Raw genomic sequence first — 22,032 nt, forward strand, 5'->3', positions numbered from 1 at the left:
ATTAATTTATGGGAAACAAAAAAAGTAGAGAATAAATGCAAAATTAAATGTTTATTAAGAATAAAAAATATATTTAAACTTAAATTGCATTTTTTGATGATTAATTTAACATTAAATTATAAAATTTATAAATTAATTTCTCATTAAATTATGTGTATGACTAATTTGTCAAACATTTTGTAGATTTGTGAGTTAAATTTAAATTTTTCATCTGGACCAATTTTTAGCATTCACACTTTTACGAATCAGAATGAATATATATATTGCCGAAAGCGTGTGATAAACGGAACCCGATCCGACCCGTTATATATATTGCCACTTGGTGCCTGCTGCGGTTGATAGCACCTAAATCCATACCCAACGGAAAATTTGGATTTGGATTTTGCTCTAAATCACATTCTTTGCTTCTTTTTTCTTACTTTCTTGTTCCTTCTTCAGCTTGGATTTTTGGCGTAACGAGGAAGGGGTTATTGTTGAGAAACCCTAGCCTAAACCTAAACCATGGCGCATAGGTTGCTGAGAGACCACGAGGCCGACGGCTGGGAGCGCTCAGATTTCCCCATCATCTGCGAATCCTGCCTCGGCGACAGCCCCTACGTTCGAATGGTTCGTTTCCAATCAATCTACTACCATCATTAGTTTTTTTTTTTTTTTAATTATTTGAATGATTGTGTTTTGTTTTCATGAGATTGAATGGGTTATTGATTGTTGTTGTATTGTACGGTTATAAATTGCGTGGTAGATGATTGTATGATTATGAATCACTTTGCCTATATATAATAATAATGTTTGTTGGGTGTTTGTTGGGGAATTGAAGGTTGAAGGAACAACTGAGTTTATAAGGTTTTGGTGTATTGAATTTCGTCATATGAGCAGCTATTTAGAATTGAACAGTGAATTTGTGCAATTTGTTAACCTGAGGATGATAATTTTCTAGATGCAAGTGTGAAGTTTATAATGTTTTTTTGTTATTGAGGAGGGCAAGGGTTTTGTTTTAAATTGTGTGAATTGTGAACTTGGAATCTGGAAGTGTTGTACTTGTGGCTTTATTCTTGAGCTTTTTGAATGAAAGAGGGATTTTATGTTTTAGTTTTTGCTTTCAGTTGAATTCGAGATTCTAGTTAATAAAAGTCTAGTGATCCTTTCATTGTTTGGTAATTTAAATCTAACTAATTATTTCATTTTTTTTTATCTTGGTAGTGTGGATTCTATGGAACATTAAGTTTGTCAATCACAGAGTAGTTTGAAACTATCATTATATGATCTTGGTGATTTTCTGGTGTACTATGAAAAACTATGGTGTTGTGGGAGTCCCTGAATGTGCATAGTTAATAATTTTCAGATTTCAGCATGTTTCATTAAAGATGAGATTCTGGGAATCCAATTGGTTGTTTAATTTCTTTTTGTTATGTTTATCTTTGGGTGCAGACAAAAGCAGAGTATGACAAGGAGTGCAAGATTTGTACACGGCCATTCACTGTTTTTAGATGGAGACCTGGTCGAGATGCAAGATATAAGAAAACTGAGATCTGTCAGACATGTAGTAAGTTGAAAAATGTCTGTCAAGTGTGCCTTCTGGATCTTGAATATGGACTACCAGTTCAAGTTCGAGACTCGGCTCTTAGTATTGATTCCAATGATGCCATTCCAAAGAGTGATGTTAATAGGGAGTATTTTGCTGAAGAGCATGACCGTAAGGTATGTGTTCCTTACGATAAGTCGTATTTATACTTATAGTTGTGAACCTAATTAATGATTGGAAAATAGTGATGTTTTGCGATTGTAATTGTTTCAAGAATCAAGATGCTAATCGTTTGCTCCTTGTTTTGGATGACAAATGACCAGCTCCTGATAACTTAGCTTGATCCTTGAACTTTCTCATAATTTGGGCACAAACCTATTAGTTGCCTCTTTTTATCTGATTGGCTACACTTGTATTTATGTTCAACCACGACGTTCTTTAATGCTCTGATTTGGTTTATTTCAATTCAATTCCAGTTTTGCATAGTTTCCACCTGAAGCTATCTACCTTATCTGGTCCTTGTCAGGATCTTTCTAAAAGAAAAAACTTCATATTAGTGATGAGTTTTAGTTCAATCCGTAAGTAGTTGTGATTGAATCGTTATTTTTTGACCTGCATGGTTTTTGTAATATTTGGGATTTTTTTAATTACATGCAGATTCCTCAACCACGGAACTCTGGTTTTAACATTCTCATTTGACAACAGCTATTAAAATTTCAAATTTTCTTTATCATTTTTTTTATAAAAATTGTTCTATTTTGACTCAGTTCTCTCTGGTCATTACTTGATTGAGATCTTTTTACTAAGAATAAAAGTTTGGTGCAGGCTAGAGCTGGTATAGATTATGAATCCTCTTATGGTAAAGTACGCCCAAATGATACTATCCTGAAGCTTCAAAGGACAACTCCATATTACAAAAGAAATCGAGCGCATATTTGCAGTTTCTACATAAGGGGTGAATGTACTAGAGGAGCTGAGTGCCCTTATAGACATGAGATGCCAGTAACTGGGGAATTGTCTCAACAAAATATTAAAGATCGTTATTATGGGTATGTATGGTTCAAACTGACTTCCTTACTTATGACTTGATCTCTCTTTCAGTTATTCTTTTTATTCCAACTTAGTATTTCTATGTATTGTCTCATTGGCATTGGGAAGCAACTCAAGATTTTTCATTTCCTTGATGAATATAGTAGTTGGTTTCTTAGGCATTCACTTGGTTCTTTTGTGTCCTGTGTGATGACCTGCTGTGTAGCTAAGAAGATAACAAACTTGCAGTTCCCCACGCCCCCGCCCCCAGCAAAGTCATGTGATGGTTCTGCTTGTAGGAGCTTTATTTTAAACAACAATAGTCAAGCCTTATTCCACCAAGTGGAGTCAAATATTAGTCAAAACCACTATTTTACATAAACATTTGAGGATCCAACGTGGGAAAATTTTATTGATTACTAAGTTACTAACTGCCTTTTATACTGGCAATCTTGGGTGTCTTTGTTTCCTTCTGTATGTGACTAAAGTCATGTGTATTTAATTGGTTGTTTTTAGTGAAATGGAAGGGCTAATCTTGCTTTCATGGTCCTTATTAGCATGTAATTTTTCAGACTTTTATGAACATTTTGTTTGTATTTTTCTACTTGTCAATATGTATAGTAAGAGATTTATTGACATGGATGAAAGAAGATTCCTATATTACCTTTAATCCTCTATAGTAGCCAAAAATGATGCGGCGCACAGACAGTCAATAGCTATCAAACAGCTTATTGTGAGGATAACATTTTGGTTTATATTTTTAGTCCATCATGGGTAATTGGGTATAATGATCATTCTTATTTTTCTCTGCATGATTTCCTTGTGACTACAGATACTGATGTTATTTTTAGTTGCATAATTGGTAACGTTTATGATATTGTTGCATGCTTTTGACATTGTTAATTTTCTGTTCATGCTTCAAAATGTTCAGGGTGAATGATCCAGTGGCTTTGAAGCTACTTGGCAAGGCAGGAGAGATGTCCACTCTGGAGGCTCCTGAGGATGAGAGCATTAAAACTCTTTATGTTGGTGGACTTGATGCTAGGGTCACTGAGCAGGATTTGCGGGATCACTTCTATGCCCATGGAGAAATTGAATCCATCAAAATGGTTCTCCAACGGGCTTGTGCTTTTGTAACATATACAACCAGAGAAGGTGCAGAAAAGGCAGCAGAAGAACTCTCCAACAAATTGGTTATTAAGGGCCTAAGGCTAAAGCTGATGTGGGGCAGGCCTCAGACAACGAAACCCGAGTCTGACGGTTCTGATCAAGCAAGGCAGCAGGCATCTGTAGCTCATAGTGGATTGTTGCCTCGGGCAGTTATATCACAGAAGCAAAGCCAGGACCAAACCCAAGGAATGCTTTACTATAACAATCTACCACCTCCTCAGCAGGAAAGAAGCTACTACCCATCAATGGATCCTCGAAGAATGGGAGCTCTTGTTTCATCCCAAGATGCTCCTGGTGGGCCTTCTGGGTCAGAGGAGAACAACCCCGGTTTGGAGAAGCAGCAAATGCAACATTATGCCCATCCAATGATGCCTCCTCCACCTGGTCAATATCATCAGTATTATCCACCATATGGTTATATGCCACCACCTCCGCCTTATCATCAATACCCACAACCTCCATACAATGCTGCAGCGGCTCCATCCCAGCCACCTGCTGCGGCTCCATCCCAGCCACCAGCTGCAAATCATCCTTATCCACATTCTATGCAGCCAGGTTCTTCATAATCAGGATCTTCACAGGCTGCATCTGCCCCAGCTGAAACTGGAACATCAACATCAGAGTCACAGCAGCAATAAGATTGCTCGTGTACTGATGTTTCTAGTTATGTTTAATTATTGTTCAAAGTTTTTCCTTAAACTGACCGTGCTGACAGGGAAGATATTTTCACTCAAGCTGTCTATTTACTATCTCTGCTAGCTCAATGTTGATCGCCTTGTGGCTTGAACAAGTTATTTTATTTTGTGCTTTTGTAACTCTTGGCTTCCTGGTTAGATCAGAGTGATGCTCAGCTTTAGTATATTACTTTGCACTGAATTCTAATGTTACAACTTGTGTTTTGGTATATAGCATTTGGTAAAGATGTTCAATTAATTTTATATACCATCAAGTAGTTCGTGAAGAATGTATATAGATTGTTTTAGAACCTTCTAATTGCTATTGCTGAGGGATGTATTGTGGAAAAGCTTCAATTGGCTCTTCATTGCCTGTAATATTAGTCGGTTTTTCGAGAAGTGGGATCGACACCCAATAAAATATTAGTTCAGTATCTTTTTCATATTTTTTGTTTTGGCTACAGCACGTTGGTGTGGGCATTCTTAACCTTAATCATGAAGTAATATATGAATGATTAAGATAATGAAGACCATTCACTCCTAAACTCTGGATTTGCTTCTTAGTTTACAAAACTTCACATTCATCTTTCTGTCTTTCCCGTTATAATAATATTTTGTAGGATCAGAACTGACTAGCTTTTCTAAACTACGAAAAATGGAATTAATTTTTAGCCTACATGATGAAATATGCTTGTGTAGCTTCTGCCTGCGAATACGTGTTTCTTCAATTAAATTAGTCCTCGTCTTGGAATAATTTAAACATATTTATAAAATTAGTTTAACGACTAAATGTATATTCAAGAATCACTGTAATTTTCATTTGAAAGACACATTTCTTGTGGCTCGTTTTCAAAAAAGCTAATATGACTAATTGTGGTGTATGTATATATTTACTCTTCTAAGCTGCTTACAACTAACCATTACTTTGTATAGCCTAAAACGAAACTAAACCATAACCATTCTTCCATGCGCTAGAAGTCAAGATTTGTACATCAAAATATGCGTACACATGTACATTCGGCTTAGTTCATGTAAATCCCATGGCAAGAGACAAAAGAACACCTTGAAGCTCACTTCCCTATTCGTCGTTACCTAAGCAGTAGCACTTAATGCCAACATAAAAGCTTAGTATAGGCAAAAAGAACAAAAACATTTAGCTAGAGCTCTCCGAATCCAAGTAATTTTCACCTAATAATTATGTATATAAGAAAATTAGCATCAGCCCAAATGAATGAATTACTAGCAAAATGGCTCAGAATTATGTAATTGTTGCATTGGGTTTGGTGGTGTATGCTTGGACATGGATGCAAGGTGCACATGGTGAGTACTTGATTGGGGTTGGGAGTTATGACATGACTGGTCCAGCTGCTGATGTGAACATGATGGGTTATGCCAACCCTTTACAGAACACTGCTGGTATTCATTTCCGGCTAAGAGCTAGAACTTTCATTGTGGCCGAGAGCCTTCAAGGCCCTAGGTTTGTTTTTGTCAACCTTGACGCTGGAATGGCATCCCAGCTTCTTACTATAAAGGTGCTTGAAAGACTTAATTCAAGGTACAACAAATTTTGGACTCACTTTGTACACCAAGTTAAGCAATTCACTTGATTAGTTGCATGATTGTAACACCCAACCGAGTATACGTGCAAACTAAACATATCAAGAAGAGAGATGCAAGTAACACATTTTTTGACATACTCTTATGAACACATTAATCTTTACTATTGATTGAAAATCACAAATGTTAATGAATTTCACTTCTCATTTAATGATTCTCTCTCTTCCATTAAAATCCCTCCCCTCTCTTCTCCTCCTTTGAACCAAACAATCCATTAATGAAGGAGAGGGTAGGAGAAGGATTTTGCTTAGATAGTCAAATAAGTTTTCTACTTAGTAGGGATGAAAATAATTAGATATGTCTCCTAATCGATGGCGCATACTGATTATAATTCCAATGACCAAGTTAAAAGGGACATCAAACCCCCTAAAACTAAAGGGAACCGAAACAAAAGGATGATTTTTTTTTTTATTTAAAACAAAAAAATAACATGGCTTTTGTTTCACGGTTAACCTTTGTGAAGGTTTGGAAATTTGTATACTGAAGAAAATGTAGCAATCAGTGGGACTCATACACATGCTGGTCCTGGCGGTTACCTGCAATATGTGGTTTACTCTGTGACTTCTCTGGGTTTTGTGAAACAATCCTTTGATGCCATTGCGAATGCAATAGAACAAAGCATTATTCAAGCTCACAACAACCTCAAGCCTGGTTCCATTTTTATGAATACAGGTAACATGTCTGTGTCTCCATGCTATATGAACTCAACGTCTTACCTAGGAAGACTTTGGTACTTGTTATTTTGCCATGGATAATTATTTGTTAAATATTTAATAAATACTAGTAACATTTCTATTTTATCATTTGATATTTTTGATGTGAGTGTAATATCAATAATAAAATAATATATAAAATTCCAATTATATGGTAGACAATGTTAAACAAGCCATAAAGTTATTAATTACAGGGATAAAATAGAAAATGATAGACAAACTATAAAGTTATTGGCATCCTAAAATGAAATAAGGTAGAATAGTCTTATGACGATTATTGTAAAGAACACTTAGAGTCAACCTAGTAATGCAGAGTTAAAGTAATTTGCATAGCCATAGGTTCTAACTTGATTGCTATTATTGTATGCAAAAAAATAAATAATAAAAAAAAAACACTCTGAGTAGAAAATATTAGACAAGTCTAAGGTTACTTCGAAGGTAAAACAACTCAAACATAAAGTCTTAGGCTCACCAATAAAAATTATTTATCATTGGGTTATTTTTTTAAGTGAAAAAGGACACATAGGGTAGACAAAAAAAAAAAAAATTCGGCATATAACTCTCTTATTCAAAGTAAAAAAATCTTTCTAAAATTTACTTTAGGTTGGCCGACCTTGGACAAGGCATAAAGATATTGATATCATACAGTCTACATGAAATAGGGTAGCAAGACTAACCTGCATAGGATCTTGAAATACCAATATATTGGTTTTGTTGGTTCTTGTAGGAGATGTGAAGGATGCAGGTATAAACAGGAGTCCAAGTGCATATCTGCAAAACCCTGCAGATGAGAGAGCAAGATATCCCACAAATGTTGACACACAAATGACCCTTATGAGGTTTGTGGATGGAGCAAGTGGTAAAAATATTGGAGCATTCAGCTGGTTTCCAACACATGGAACCTCCATGAGCAATCAAAACAAGCTTATTAGCGGAGATAACAAGGGTGTTGCTGCTAGACTCTTTGAAGATTGGTTTGCTTCTCAAAACAATTCTACTAACACCAATTCAACAGTACCAGGTATCTTAAAATTTTGGGCTCATTTCATTAACCTCTCTCAAGGTTGATACCCTTGTTTTTAAAATTATATATAACTTTTCAATCTATCAGAATTGGTAAAAGCGTAAGGAATGTAAGTATACTTTTTCAATAAATAAAAAATGTAAATCCTACTAACACTAATTTTTAAATATAAATGCTACCCAGCAATTTAAATATAAATGCTACCCAAAAATTTTGAAATCTTAGATGGATAAAGATTCAAAATGTATGTCATAGCTTAAGCTATTTATACTTCTTTTTCTTTTAGTCCCAACCTATTTATACTTCTATGTTTGATGAATACACCGAATTAATTGCTGATGTCAGTGTGTATTTGGACACACGTCCAATACACGTGTACGCTAAAATAATCTAATCACATCAATTTTGTTCAATTACACAGCAGATGTGTTGTGTATTAACGCTTCTATGTGACGTGCATATATAAAAGATTGATGTGAAAACAAATATTCTGTAAATTGGTTGATGATTGTCAAATTCGTGAACCAAATTGATAGTGATTGCAAAATTCAAGAACTAAGTTTATTGATTTTGTAATGTTAAGGACAAAATTGATTGATAGTGCCAATTTCAGGGATTAAAATGATTTACAATTGTGAAAGTCAGAAACTAAATTGGCTGATGCATAGTAAAGTCATGAACCAAAATAACCACAGTAGTCAAATTTAGAAATAAAATTGATGAATTGTTAAATGACCAACAGTTACTAATTTCAAGAACTAAAATTTCTTTTTCATGATTTTAATTACTAAAGTGACGACTGGCTATTGTAATTTCAGGAATTAATTTGATAGTTGACATCTTTTGGGCTTAAAGGGCCCATTGAACACATTTTTACACGTTATTTTTGGAGAGTTAGAGCGTAAAACATTGAGCACTATATTAGTTGGTGATGTCAATAAATCCAACTATCTTAAAACTTCGACTATTAAATAGAGGCCAAACTATTAATGCTACTAATCCTACTCTAACTGAACAAAGGAGATTGAGCTTCCAGAAAATTTCCCCTTAATGCTTGTTTTAATTAATTTTATGAAGAGGTTGACATTGATTTCAGTATTATAATAATAATGGATAATGCAGATATTGGACAACTAATGAAGAAAGCACAATCAATTAAGGCCACAAGAGGAAAGGATTGCAAGAAACTAGCAAGCCAAGCGTCCAAGGTGAGGAAGAATGATGGATCCTTATTTGTTGGAGCATTTTGCCAATCAAATGTTGGAGATGTGTCACCAAATGTTCTAGGAGCATTTTGCATCGACAGTGGAAAACCTTGTGACTTCAACCGTTCTTCATGCCATGGCAATGACCAACTTTGTGTAGGCAGGGGACCCGGGTAATGAGTCTTTCTGATCAAAGATGAGGTCTATGAATTCTTGGTTTTTAAGAAAACACAAAAAAATTTTAAATAGTTGCTGGCATGCCATACTTGTGTCAAACACATTCATGTCAGCCACTACATGAATACTTCAAATATTTAGTTATATTATCCTACAACTGGTTTCACATAAAAAAATACTATAAGATCCAAATTAAAAGTAAAGTTTAGTCCTTTTTATAAGATCCAACTAGAATGTCTCGTGTATTATTTTTTTTACAAAAATACCCTTCATTAAAGTCAATTCTAAAATGACATGATAGTGAAAAAAAAAATAATTCATTAATATTTGTTAGTTTTGTTTGACTTGTTAACAAATAAAAAATCATGTCGACTATTACAAAAATTGACAAATTTATTATACATTATAGTTTGTGATTGAATGATAATATATTAGTGCATATACTATTTACTTATTATATAATTCCTTTTACTTTTATTTTGTTTAAAAGTTTCATATTAATACAAATTCTAATACAACGTTAATTTGATAATAGTAGCATCTTATATCAAGTCTCTTATTTTTTTAAAATATGAATTCTCTCCTTTGATTTAAATTTCTTATTTCTTATTAATTTCAAACTATTTCTATATGTTGTATTACAACTAAGTAATGTCTTATAAATTAACAATGGTTGATACCACTTATAACTACTCGGATTTAAATTTTGATTCATCTTTGGGTATAAAATAAGAAATATTCTTGTGTAGGCACATACCTAGTACCTCACTCTTACACATAACTAATAAAAAGCTGACAAGTGGTAAAATATAAGGAAAAAATATTATTCATTAATAGATTTTTTATGTATTTTTAATAGATTATTGAAATATATATTTTTATGTATTTTTTAAAATATGTTTTGTAAATTATATGATATGAAAAATATATAATATTATTAATAAAATTGTTAAACTCATTCAACAAGAAATTATTTGTAATAACAATTGTGACCAAATAGTTCTTATATATTATATCTTGCATATATTTTTTTAATTTATATTATATAAAATATATTGAATAGATTAGAATTTATATATTTTAAGATATATTTATATATTCATTTTAAAATACATATAAAATTTATTTATAAAATATAATAAAAAATATATAAAACATATTAATAAAAAATTTCGTTATTAATAAAACTATTAAAACCGTTCAACAATAAATTATTCGTATCTAGAGTTGATAGAAACTGTGGTCAAATACTAATTATATAATATATATTTTCTTATTGAATGATTTTAATAATTACTAATAACTAAAAAAATTTAATTGAAAATTTTTACGCACTATAATTTATAAAAATATTTTATATAGATTTTAAAATATTTGAATACTAAGTTATTTACAATCTATTTTATATATTTCATAATTAACAAAATACATAGAAAATATATTTATAAAATTTTTGGTTTAGTTTTGTTTTGTTTTTTAAGTATGGTTTAGTTTTGTTGGCTATGCAGTTTTATTTTATTTTAATTAAATATAATAAGAGAAATTAATTTTTTTATTTATAATATCTTTATAATATAAAATATTTATCAAAGAAAACTAATTATATCATTTACCTTATTTGAAGGAATGAAATTTAAGCTAATAAATGATTTTTTTAATGTTTTATTATTTGTCAATTTTTATTAACTGCGCTTGAGAATGAGGTGTTTAGATGTGCCCTACACAAGAATATTCCACGAGATAAATCAAAAGAAGAAAAAGTATCTTGTGTACACTCAATGGTCTCAACGAAGGAATAACTTTATACTAATATCATGATCAACATAAAAAATAGTGTCTTATAAATTTTAAAAGATTTAAATATATTTTTGTCCTTTAAATTTAATTCAACGTTGCTTTTGTTCCCTCAAAATATAACACTAAAATTTGCAATATGTCAATGAATAATTACCAAAATAATATATATATTGTATTGCATGTATCCCTTGTTTTGTATGTGCTTTCTTTATTGTTTCCTATGCTTGTAGAAAAGGACGTGCTTATAATTTTGCATGGAGCAGGTACCCAGACGAAATATTAAGCACAAAGATTATAGGTGAAAGGCAATTCAAAACTGCTGTGAAACTGTTTGAGTCTACTTCAGAGGAACTGTCTGGGAAGATTGACTACCGCCATGTGTACCTGAACTTCACAGACATTGAAGTTGAATTGGACAGCAACAAGGTGGTTAAAACATGCCCTGCAGCACTTGGTCCTGGTTTTGCAGCAGGCACTACAGATGGGCCAGGTCTTTTTGGGTTTCAACAAGGTGATACAAAGGTAAATGTCTTTACTATCTTGCATTGACTAATATGAAGTTTGAGGGAAAAATAAGTAAAGTATGATAAAAAATTATTTCGGTTAAGGATTGAGTTCTATTACTTGCATGATTCATCCTTAACTTTAACACATTAAATACTTATGTCCAATCACTTGTTCGGTCAGAAGATATGTAAAGCATTTGAAGCCTATACAAAAAGTCCAAAAATAAAAATTCCAGGCTATCTTTCAATCCCAATGATCATGGGTTACTAAGTTTCTAGTAATGTATAACCGATGGGGAGGTGAGGAACACAAGTTTTCTCTCTTTAGTTATGTGTGATTGTTAATTGAAATGGGTAACAAACACGCATACACATAGGATACATCAAACGGGAAAATTGGTAATTGTTTATATAACAGTGAAAGAAGTAAATATTAACCTTTTAATCTTGCCATATATAGACTAGATTAAAACACCAAAAATAGTCACACAACATTTTCAAATGATCATACGACTTTAAATAACTTTTTATCTTGCCATATATGAACAATGTTTACTCCTTTTACTTTTGTACAATAATAACTTTTTCATTAGAGACGTTTTCATATAAAAGACATATCATATGAGCGTGTTTATATTTTTCTTTTGGTATACCATGGCGATACTTGAAATTGAATCTAAGTCCTCTTGCTCTACTCCAATCCCTCACCAGACCCTAGTGGGAGGGCCTTTTTGTAGTATAAAAAAAGTACGGTTGAGACCAATGCAAGTTAAAATAACTCTTAAATAACTTTAAAAAATTCACCATTGGATTTAAAAATTATATTATATAAATCATATCTATGAAATGTTATATTAATAAAACATTTAATACTTCATCACTATACATCAATTAACATTGTGTCTGCTTTTAAAATATACCAAAAACCTCCCTGTTTAGGTTCGATTAATTGACCTGAGAGAATTTCAAGAACACTTCCTTGAGTGTTTGTATCAGGTTCTTGCTTATTCTCCTATGTGCTATCAACTAAGATCAATTTTGTCCAGATCAATCCATTTTGGAAGAATGTGAGAGATTTTCTGACAAAACCAAGTCAATATCAAGTGGACTGCCAAAACCCAAAGCCAGTTCTGTTGAGCACCGGCGAAATGTTTTATCCTTATCCTTGGGCGGTAAGACTACAGTAAGTACTTGTCAGCTATTTTAAAAGGTAACAATTTGCATAACAATATACTGATCAATAATGTTTTGAATGTTGGTACAGCCAGCAATTCTTCCAATCCAAATCCTAAGGCTGGGAAAGTTGATCATTCTTTCTGTACCAGGAGGTTTGTAATCTTTCCACTGTCAAATCTTGAATTGAATAGGAAAAAAAGTTGAACCCTGTGTGGATAAACTTCTTTATAAAAACATATAGAAAAAGATTATAAAATAGGAAAAATAAAATAAACTTATCCCTTATGCTAAAATTAGCTTATACATAAGATAATTTGTATAAGTTCTCTAGCTTTAGTCTCCAAAGGCTAATTTTAACTTTTGCATAAGCTAATTTGAAGAATCTTATTTCATTTTTTCTCCTATTATCCAAACAGGGCCTTGATTTTTTATATGAATAAAGGCTTCATGGTGATCTGCATAATTGTTAATTACACAATGAAACACAACTACATGCTCTAACCCTGACTATTACAGAGTTGACAACAATGGCTGGCAGAAGGCTAAGGGAGGCAGTGAAGGAGACATTAATATCCAGCAGCAATGGAGAATTCGATGATGAAACACATGTGGTTATAGCAGGACTGACAAATACTTACTCACAATATATTGCTACTTTTGAAGAGTACCAGCAACAACGGTATGAGGTATGCTGAATAGACGAGGATACCAAATCATCAAGTTACTATAGACCTATTAGATATCCATATTTGACAGAAGCAATTGATGTTAAGGAATATCTATCTTATTATACTTCAATAGTGGTAAGAAGCTAACTTAAATTAAGTCAATAAATGTCTAATAAATCAAAGCTAGGACTAATTCAATGTGTTTGCTTCAGTTTATTTTGAAGAAATGATTCAAAAAGAGATTTTGGAAGAAAAAAAGAGTAATTATTCCCAAAAATAATCGTTTGCCAAACATGCACTTGCTTTCGTTATTACCCTGATATACTATATCAGGCATAAGAAAGCAGCACATGCTACCATACTTTTAGGCTTTACCTTTGAGAGAAAATAGATGTAAATTATTGCTAATAAGTAATAATAAAAATTTGCAGGCTGCTTCAACATTGTATGGTCCTCACACATTATCAGCATACATCCAAGAATTTAAGAAACTAGCACAAGCAATGGCTGAAGGAGAGAACATCACTATAAAAGGTCCTTCTCCGCCAGATCTCTCATCTGTACAAATAAGCTTCTTACTTGATCCCCTTGGAGAATCACCTCCAAAAGGAGTCAAATTTGGTGACATAAAGGAAGACGTGGCGTTTCCTAAAAGAGGCTACTTTACTAAGGGAGATACACCAAGTGCTACATTCTGGAGTGCCAATCCAAGATATGACCTTCTGACAGAAGGCACATTTGCTGCAGTGGAGAGGCTTCAAGGGGAAAGATGGATTTCTGTATATGATGATGATGATTTAAGCTTGTTTTTCAAGTGGAAAGTAGATAATAGTTCCTTGCATGGGTTAGCTACCATAGAATGGGAAATACCAAATGATGCTGTTTCTGGAGTATACAGATTAAAACACTTTGGAGCAACTAGGACCACCATTATCTCCCCTATTAATTACTTTACTGGTGCTTCAAGTGCATTTGCAGTGCAATAGGATAGCAGCTCCGCGTTATTGAATAAGTTTTAATCAAATACAAAAGGGAAAAGCAAACTTCAATATTTTCATGTTGCAAATCATGATCCAAGGGCTAGGAATGCATAATAATGTACTCATTTATCCATCCAAATCACACATCGAAGACACTCTCCTTTACTCAGTAAATCAAAAGTTTTATTGATGTCCTTAAACTCCACCTCACGAGTAACAATTTCATCCAACTGCAATCCCTATTGATATATAGGGCAAAAGTTAATACACTAGTGTTAACGGTTTGACAAGTGTACCAAGTGTCCAAGTAGTAAAGACTCGGAAGTTCGAGTGTCGATTTTCACAAAGATTTTGTTTTGTACTTTGTGTTGGATAATTTTCAATTTATAAGAGAAAAGATGAGATAAGGTAAAAGAAAAGATGAGTTTAAAAGAAACAATAACTAAAATAATAGATAAAAAGAGACAAAAGATATAAAATGGAATTCAATAGGATGAGAATGTTAGAACCTAGCATGCCTTATTTGCCTAAGATGTATTATTTGTGATTTTTCTCTATCAATGACGTGAATTTATCCTACTCACATTTATTAGAATACTTGTCTCTGATGTCTCATGATGACAAGCCTATTTTACCTATCTATCTTCCAAATGTCTTTGCAAAGAGTCAATAGATAAAATGCATGAAGTTCTAATTCTAGATGTTTGCTTTGATGCATGGGCATAATGCAATCACTTTATGTCTAGCAATGATTTTATTAAGATACCCCTTTTTTTTAGTTCTATTAGAAATTACTCTCTGTCGAACGTCTAATTCCTAAAACAGATGCATGCAAGACCTTCCTAAGGATTACCCTCTGTCAAGCACCTAACCCCCAAAGATGATATAAGGATAAATGATGCATGAAATTAAAAGTAAGAAAGGATAATAGAAAAGAAAATATCTGTTTGCATTGATAAATATGAAGTGTACAATACATTTTTTGGCTTTTTAGGCCTGCTAGACCCTAACTAAGGGTTTAGCCTCTCATAACCATAAGGGATTTTACACTTGAAAAGGGGTTTAGAATCTGATGGAAGAAAATGGATGTAAAAAAAGGGAATAGAAAATGATGCGAGAGAAGAAAGAATCCCCTAAGGGTGAGTTCTGAGTGTGTATTAGAGTGTTCTCAGACTCAGTGTGTCTTTTCTCCTTGGCTTGACTCCATTTTTATAGTTGTTGGAGTGGACTTGTGCTTGACTTCCTTTCTATAGTTGCTGAAGTGAACTTGGGTCTGATGCCAAAAAATCCTCTTTATTTATATTTTTTATATTTTCTGTTTTTTTTTTTACTTTTAATCCCTCCTTTTCATATTTCAAGTTTAAAAAAGAAAATTTTGAAGTTAAATGTAGAGTTAGAAAATCTTAAATCTGAAGTTAAAACATTAAAATCAGTAGATAAAGACCAATCATCTACAAAATGCTTAGTACAAGAAAGCATTAAAGCATCTCATTCATGTGAATGTTGTGATAAATTCAAAGAAGAAATTGTAGATTTAAAAATTGTTCTTGCCAATGTTACTCTTGGTAAAAATAATTTAGATATTATATTAGGCAAACAAAGTTGTGTGTTTGGATAAGGTTGGATTAGGATATAATCCTGAATATCAACAAAAGATGCATAAAAATTTCTTTGCATCCACTCAAAAGGCTAGTTCTCCTTTGTTAACATGCTTTTACTATGGTAAGAAAGATCATAGTGCATCAACATGTTATATTAGAAAAAATGGTAGTAGCATTGGAAAAATGGTATGGGTTCCAAAAGGATCCTTACTCAAAACTAACATTCAAGGACCCAAGAAAATTTGGGTACCAAAATCAAAATATGATTTTATGAATGATGGACTCCTTGAAGCAAAGTTGACACATTGATAGCGGTTGCTCCAAACACATGGTGGGAGATGCATCAAAGTTTATTCATATTTCTCCCAAAAATAGTGTACATGTGACCTATGAAGACAACAAACAAAGGTAAAATTGTTGGAGTTGGAAAAATAGATACAAATCCCTCTACCTCCATAGAAAATGCTTTACTTATTGATGATCTTAAGCATAGTTTATTAAGTATTCATCAATTATGTGATAAAGGCCTTTTGATATCATTTGATTCTCATATATTTCAACAAGCGGTAACATTTTCTTTAGGGCCATGAAATGATACTTGAACAATATGACATTCTCTACTCTTTTAATGCATTATAAATTGCTGAATGTGTTTCTCCCTTCTGCTCATGATTTGTTTTTGATGTTGACAAAAGGGGAGAGATAGATAAAAGATAAGATAATAAGGGCTTATGAGACAACTTTTTATATATGAAATCTATGCAATCTTCAACTGTTTCATATAAGCAATCATTGCAAAATCAAGGGGGAGTAAACTATACAGATAGATATTCTTTTGTTTTAACTCCTAACCTACAAATGGTTGTCATCATCCTAACCTACAGATGGTTGTCATCATAAAAAAAGGGAGAATGTAAATCATGTAGGTTTTGATGATGCCAAAAAAAAAATTTCTTGATAATGATTGTCATCATCAAAAAGGGGGAGAATGTGAATGTATGAATACATGGTTTTGATGATGCCAAAGAATAATCAAACAAGGTTGCTTTCAAGATTACTTCTGTAGAAGCAGAGCTTCATGGTGAATCAAAGGTGATTCAAAGGTGTTTTGATGATAACAATGATGATAACAAAAGATGATGACAAAGGTGATGACAAAAAGCTCAAAGATCAATCAAAGAACAACTCAAGTGAATCAAGAACAATTCAAGGGTTCAAGATAGAATCAAGAAGAATTCAAGACTCAAGAAGAAAGTTAAGAGTCAAGAATCAAGATTCAAGGTTCAAGATCTCAAGAATCAAGATCAAGATTCAAGACTCAAGATTCAAGAATCAAGAGAAGGCTTAATCAAGATAAGTATGAAAAGTTTTTCTCAAAAATTGAGTAGCACATGATTTTTCTCAAAACATGTTTACCAAAGAGTTTTTACTCTTTGGTAATCGATTACCAGATTGTTGTAATCGATTACCAGTAGCAAAATTGTTTTGAAAAAGTTTTCAAATTGAATTTACAACTTTCCAATTAATTTCAAAAAGCTGTAATCGATTACAATGTTTTGGTAATCGATTACCAGTGCCTTTGAACATTGAAATTCAAATTCAAATGTGAAGAGTCACATCCTTTCACATAAAAGCTTTGTGTAATCGATTACACTGATTTGGTAATCGATTACCAGTGATTGTTTCTGAATAAAATCAAAAGATGTAACTCTTCAAAAGGATTTTGACTTTTTCAAATTGGTTTTAAGTTTTTCTAAAAGTTATAACTCTTCTAAATGGTCCTCTTGGCCAGACATGAAGAGTCTATAAAAGCAAGGCTTTGATTTGCTTTTCAATACTTTTTACACTTATTCAATCAATCCTTTACAAGCCTTGAATCTCTTTAAACTTCTTCTTCTTCTTTGTACCAAAAGCTTTATGAAGTTTTCTGGTTTTCTAAACCTTGAAAACTTGCGCTATTCATCTTTTCATTCTCTTCTCCCTTTGCCAAAAAGAATTCGCCAAGGACTAACCGCCTGAATTCAACCCCCCTTCTTAATTATTCTGAGGCCACTCGATCCAACAACTTCAACAAACATTCAAAGGTTAAGCATTGCTTCAAGATTAATACAAGGTTGCTTCAACAAACAAGCATTGCTTCAAGATTAATTCAAGATCAAGCTTTTGTCTCAAAACAAGTGTTTCCAAGAGATCAAGGCTCTGGTAATCGATTACCAGGCAGTGTAATCTATTACCAGCAACGACACTTCAGAAAAAACAACTTTTAAAAAGGGTTTTGAATTTGAATTTTGAATCATGTAATCGATTACTAGATGTTTGTAATCGATTACCAGCAACAACACTTCATAAAACACTTTGAAAAGTCATGACCCTTCAAAATATAACTGTGTAATCGATTATCAGAAACCTATAATCGATTACAAGTGAGAATTTCAGAAAAAGCTTTTTGAAAAGACACATCTCTTCAAACCATTTTGAAAAGGCACAAAGGGCTTGTATATATGTGTGTCTGACTTCAAAAAGCAAGAGAGAGATATTTTAAGAGAACTTAATTGTCAAATGCTCTCTTAACAACTTTTGGACAAACACTTGTAAATCTATTGAGAATTCATCCAGGAACTTCAAATTGTATTATTATCTCTAAAAGAGAGAAATTCCTCTAGGAACTTCAATTTGTATCATCCATTGTAAAGGAGAGAAATCTTTATGTTCATATCAGAAAGTCAGTTGTAATCAAGAGACTGGTTGTCTCTTGGATTATGAAAATTGTAATCAAGAGACCGGTTGTCTTTTGGAGAATCTTGGAATATAAGGGTGAGGGATCTCAAGGTGTGTTCAAAGTCTGTAAAGGATTTACAGAGATAGTGGAAAATCTCAAGTAGGTTGCTTGAGGACTGAACATAGGCACGAGAAGTGGCCGAACTAGTATAAATGGAGTTTGCATTTTTCTCTTCCTTTATCTCATTTATGTTATTGCAATCAATTTTGTCTTGCATGTTTAAAAGTTTGTTAGTGAGAAATTTTGAAACTTAATTCATCCCCTCCTCTTAAGTTATTGAGACCACTTGTCCAACAAACATTTCTTCATTGTTCAGCTGCAATGTTGCCTTTTAAATTTCTTGGGATACTTATTGGTGCTAATCTTGGGTGAGCTACCACATAGGATCCAATTTTAAGCTTATTTAGGAAAAAAAGTGATACGAATACGGAAACAAGACAAATCATGTTGAAGAATTCAGATTTAGAAATTGGTTTAGTTTTGTTTTAGGAAAAGGATATTGATATCACACTCAAGAAATAGGTGAGAATACGAGTGATAAATCATAGATTTAATTGCCACAAGTTGTCTTGGTAAGTTCATATTCAGTTCTTTGCTCAAGAATAAAGGGAAGCTCTCACAAAATGGAGAAAACTCAAACTATCATTCAGACTCAATCTCCCTCAAAGCTACAAAGTTTCTCCTATTTATAGGCTAAGATTGTCTCTAAATATCCCACTAATAACTAAATTCCCACTTACATTTATTTCCCACTAGGAATAAAAACCCCACTAACAACTATAATGGCTTAAAAAGCCTAAAAACATAAAAATTGACCAAAAACATATTGTGAGTCATTTGAAATTATTACATGATAAATAAATGTGAAAATTCATAGGAAAATTAGAAAATGGGTCTTAATTAGTTCTTTAGCCAAAAGCTATGTAATTCATCCAAATAAACTTCAGCCTATAGTTGCACCTTAGGTTTGAACTCTTGGGCTCATTGTGCTCTTCAAATTATTGTCTTTAAATTTATTAAATTTATCTTTAAGTTTTAGAAATGACACAATTCTTGGTTTGAGAACTTGCATCACTAAGCTTTGGAATGTCTTCTTGATTCATTTTGGTTAGACAATGGGACACCCTCTACCCTGACATACATATAAATAAATAAAACATATAAAAATACAGATAAACAAATTCATGTGGATAAAAGGTTGACATTCACTTCACTATTGCCAAATAAAACTTATTAAAAGCATATCCGACTCAGAACAAGGCCGTCAAAGTTTACAAAAGAAATTTTGTTAAATAAGTGAGGTAAAATAAAATAAAATAACATCATGCAATTAAAATAAAAACTCATCCCCAATTTCAAATCCTATTAGAGCATTGTGTCATAGCGTCTTCTAGCATGAGGTTCTTTAAAGTCATCCACCTAGTCATCTGCTCCCACGAGCACAAGGTTTGAGATCATCACAGGATCCAAACACAAATAGCACACAGGGAGTGAGTTATCACATTTCTAAAAAAATATAAATAAACAAAGACATGATCAAAATAAATTATAAAAGTATTAATAACATAACTCAACTTAATATAATCCACGTCACCTCACCACTTTATCATTTAAAATTCATTTTTCAATCATCAATCATATTAAACATGAATCACGCACTCGGGTCAAGATGTAATAACACTCATTAATTTCATAATAAATAATTAGCAGACATTATGCAACAATTATACTAAGACTCAAGCCTATAGTGCAATGCGGTACCATGTCAGTGAAAAGCCACACTAGGGCGCTTAGGAGTACATAACAAGACACACCACACAATAGGTATGTCAGGACACTCTCACTAAGTAAAATCATAAGGTGACTAGTCAGGGTCACTCTGTTTTGCGAGAATGCTCCAACCATATGGGATCGACATAGACTTAAAGGAGCACTCAAACTGAGTGTCTTTACCCCCAATACCTAGACTCCGAAGAATCCGTTAGGGTCTCACCTTCCTAATTCAAGTCCAACCCCTAAAATAATTTTTGCATGCAGACACTGCTAATGAATTATACAATACCCACGACATCACACTCATGTTTCAAACACGTTCAACACATTGCACTACAATTTAACATTTTAGGTTCCTAACTAGGAATCCTACACTTTCCCTTTTCAGCTAGAGCCAACATAATACTAATAATAATAATAATAATAACAACCACAACATAAAAAAGACCTTCAACTAGAGTTTATTAAGTCATGTTTTCGGGATTTATTGTTCTTTATTATTATTATTATTATTATTATTATTATTATTATTATTATTATTAAGTCATGTTTTAGGAAACTGCAGGATCTGATGGTGCAACTTCTCCAACAGTTGAGGCTTTAACCTTCTCTCATACTTACTGTTTGCTACTAGCTTTAATTCAATTTAGTTGTCCACCATTTTTTCCTGCATTATTTAAATTCTACTCATCTTAATTTTTTGCTTAATATTTTTTAAGCATTTAATTTAAACCTGATTCTTGCCGAGTTTCAGTTGGTGATATCTAATTATGCTACGATTGACAGGGTAGCGTGCTTATTAGATAAAAGCATTCTGAGTGCACATGCTCTGATGCATTTATTTTTCATCTTTTCTAGACCCTAGAATGTCATGTCTCATGATAATTGAGATTATCTAATTTTGAATTTTGTCATTAAGTTAGGCCATTTTTTTATATAATCTTGGACTGCTTTGGTCGTTCAACTTCTTTATAAAGAAAGAAAAGAAGAATACCCTAATTCTATTTTTTCTCTTATGTATATTATTATTATTATTATTATTATTATTATTATTATTATTATTATTATTATTAAGTCATGTTTTAGGGAAAGAAAAGAAGAATACCCCAAATTAAATTAGCAAATTTTAATGTCTAATGAAATTTGACTCCATTTCAGAAAATGAAAATCTATATTGTTTGCAATTAAACCTTATATAGTTGAATCCTCCTATTGGTAGAAAAGGTGTTCTCCAACCATGAAACGATTTTCTTGAAGAAATGGATTTTGATGATGGAGATGAAATCTCTATTTACTATAGGTATTATGAAAAAATTTGGGATATCATAATTAGGAGACAGGAGGATTGGGAGGATACTGACAGCAACTAGACTACCTTTAGTTCCAACAATCTCTGTTAATGTTTACTTATCCTATTTTGCTGTTAATCAACTTTGTTCTCAATCAACATTTTGTTGTTAACCTCCATTTTCCTATTAATCAACTTTATTATTTTGGTGTCCATCAACATTTAGAAAACGCTTGCCAAACAACCCGTGCATGTACACGGGTTGCAGACTAGTTTTAATATAAAGGCGTTCATACTTTGTATGTAGCATAATGCACAATTTGTCCCAATCTT

The 22,032-nt window shown here is 32.5% G+C and overlaps 2 protein-coding genes across 2 annotated transcripts; both read left to right on the forward strand.

Annotated features, from left to right (window-relative positions):
• The first annotated feature begins 290 nt into the window (after window positions 1–290).
• Window positions 291–4,580, forward strand: LOC100789382 (zinc finger CCCH domain-containing protein 40). Its single transcript, XM_014765339.2, has 4 exons — window positions 291–606; window positions 1,429–1,698; window positions 2,348–2,571; window positions 3,483–4,580. The coding sequence occupies exons 1-4, from the start codon at window positions 502–504 to the stop codon at window positions 4,285–4,287; spliced, it is 1,404 nt and encodes a 467-aa protein (XP_014620825.1). The 5' UTR covers window positions 291–501; the 3' UTR covers window positions 4,288–4,580.
• Window positions 4,581–5,341: 761 nt separating this feature from the next.
• Window positions 5,342–14,264, forward strand: LOC100793262 (neutral ceramidase 2). The gene is made up of 9 exons (XM_003543770.4): window positions 5,342–5,950; window positions 6,476–6,684; window positions 7,453–7,746; window positions 8,872–9,127; window positions 11,192–11,450; window positions 12,481–12,606; window positions 12,699–12,762; window positions 13,127–13,296; window positions 13,710–14,264. Exons 1-9 carry the CDS (start codon window positions 5,643–5,645, stop codon window positions 14,262–14,264), a joined length of 2,241 nt encoding a protein of 746 aa, XP_003543818.1. The 5' UTR covers window positions 5,342–5,642.
• The last annotated feature ends 7,768 nt before the right edge of the window (window positions 14,265–22,032 follow it).

Source organism: Glycine max, chromosome 13 (genome assembly GCF_000004515.6).
Source record: "Glycine max cultivar Williams 82 chromosome 13, Glycine_max_v4.0, whole genome shotgun sequence".
NCBI classification, from domain to species: Eukaryota; Viridiplantae; Streptophyta; class Magnoliopsida; order Fabales; family Fabaceae; genus Glycine; species Glycine max.

What these genes read in the sequence shown, in the direction of transcription:
- LOC100789382 (XM_014765339.2), top strand. Translation starts at nt 502, where the DNA reads ATGGCGCATAGGTTGCTGAGAGACCACGAGGCCGACGGCTGGGAGCGC. An exon ending in ACAGCCCCTACGTTCGAATG is followed by an intron (nt 607 to 1,428) that starts GTTCGTTTCCAA and finishes CTTTGGGTGCAG; the next exon opens with ACAAAAGCAGAGTATGACAA. An exon ending in ATTAAAGATCGTTATTATGG is followed by an intron (nt 2,572 to 3,482) that starts GTATGTATGGTT and finishes CAAAATGTTCAG; the next exon opens with GGTGAATGATCCAGTGGCTT.
- LOC100793262 (XM_003543770.4), top strand. Translation starts at nt 5,643, where the DNA reads ATGGCTCAGAATTATGTAATTGTTGCATTGGGTTTGGTGGTGTATGCT. An exon ending in CTTGAAAGACTTAATTCAAG is followed by an intron (nt 5,951 to 6,475) that starts GTACAACAAATT and finishes ACCTTTGTGAAG; the next exon opens with GTTTGGAAATTTGTATACTG. An exon ending in TGTGTAGGCAGGGGACCCGG is followed by an intron (nt 9,128 to 11,191) that starts GTAATGAGTCTT and finishes TGCATGGAGCAG; the next exon opens with GTACCCAGACGAAATATTAA.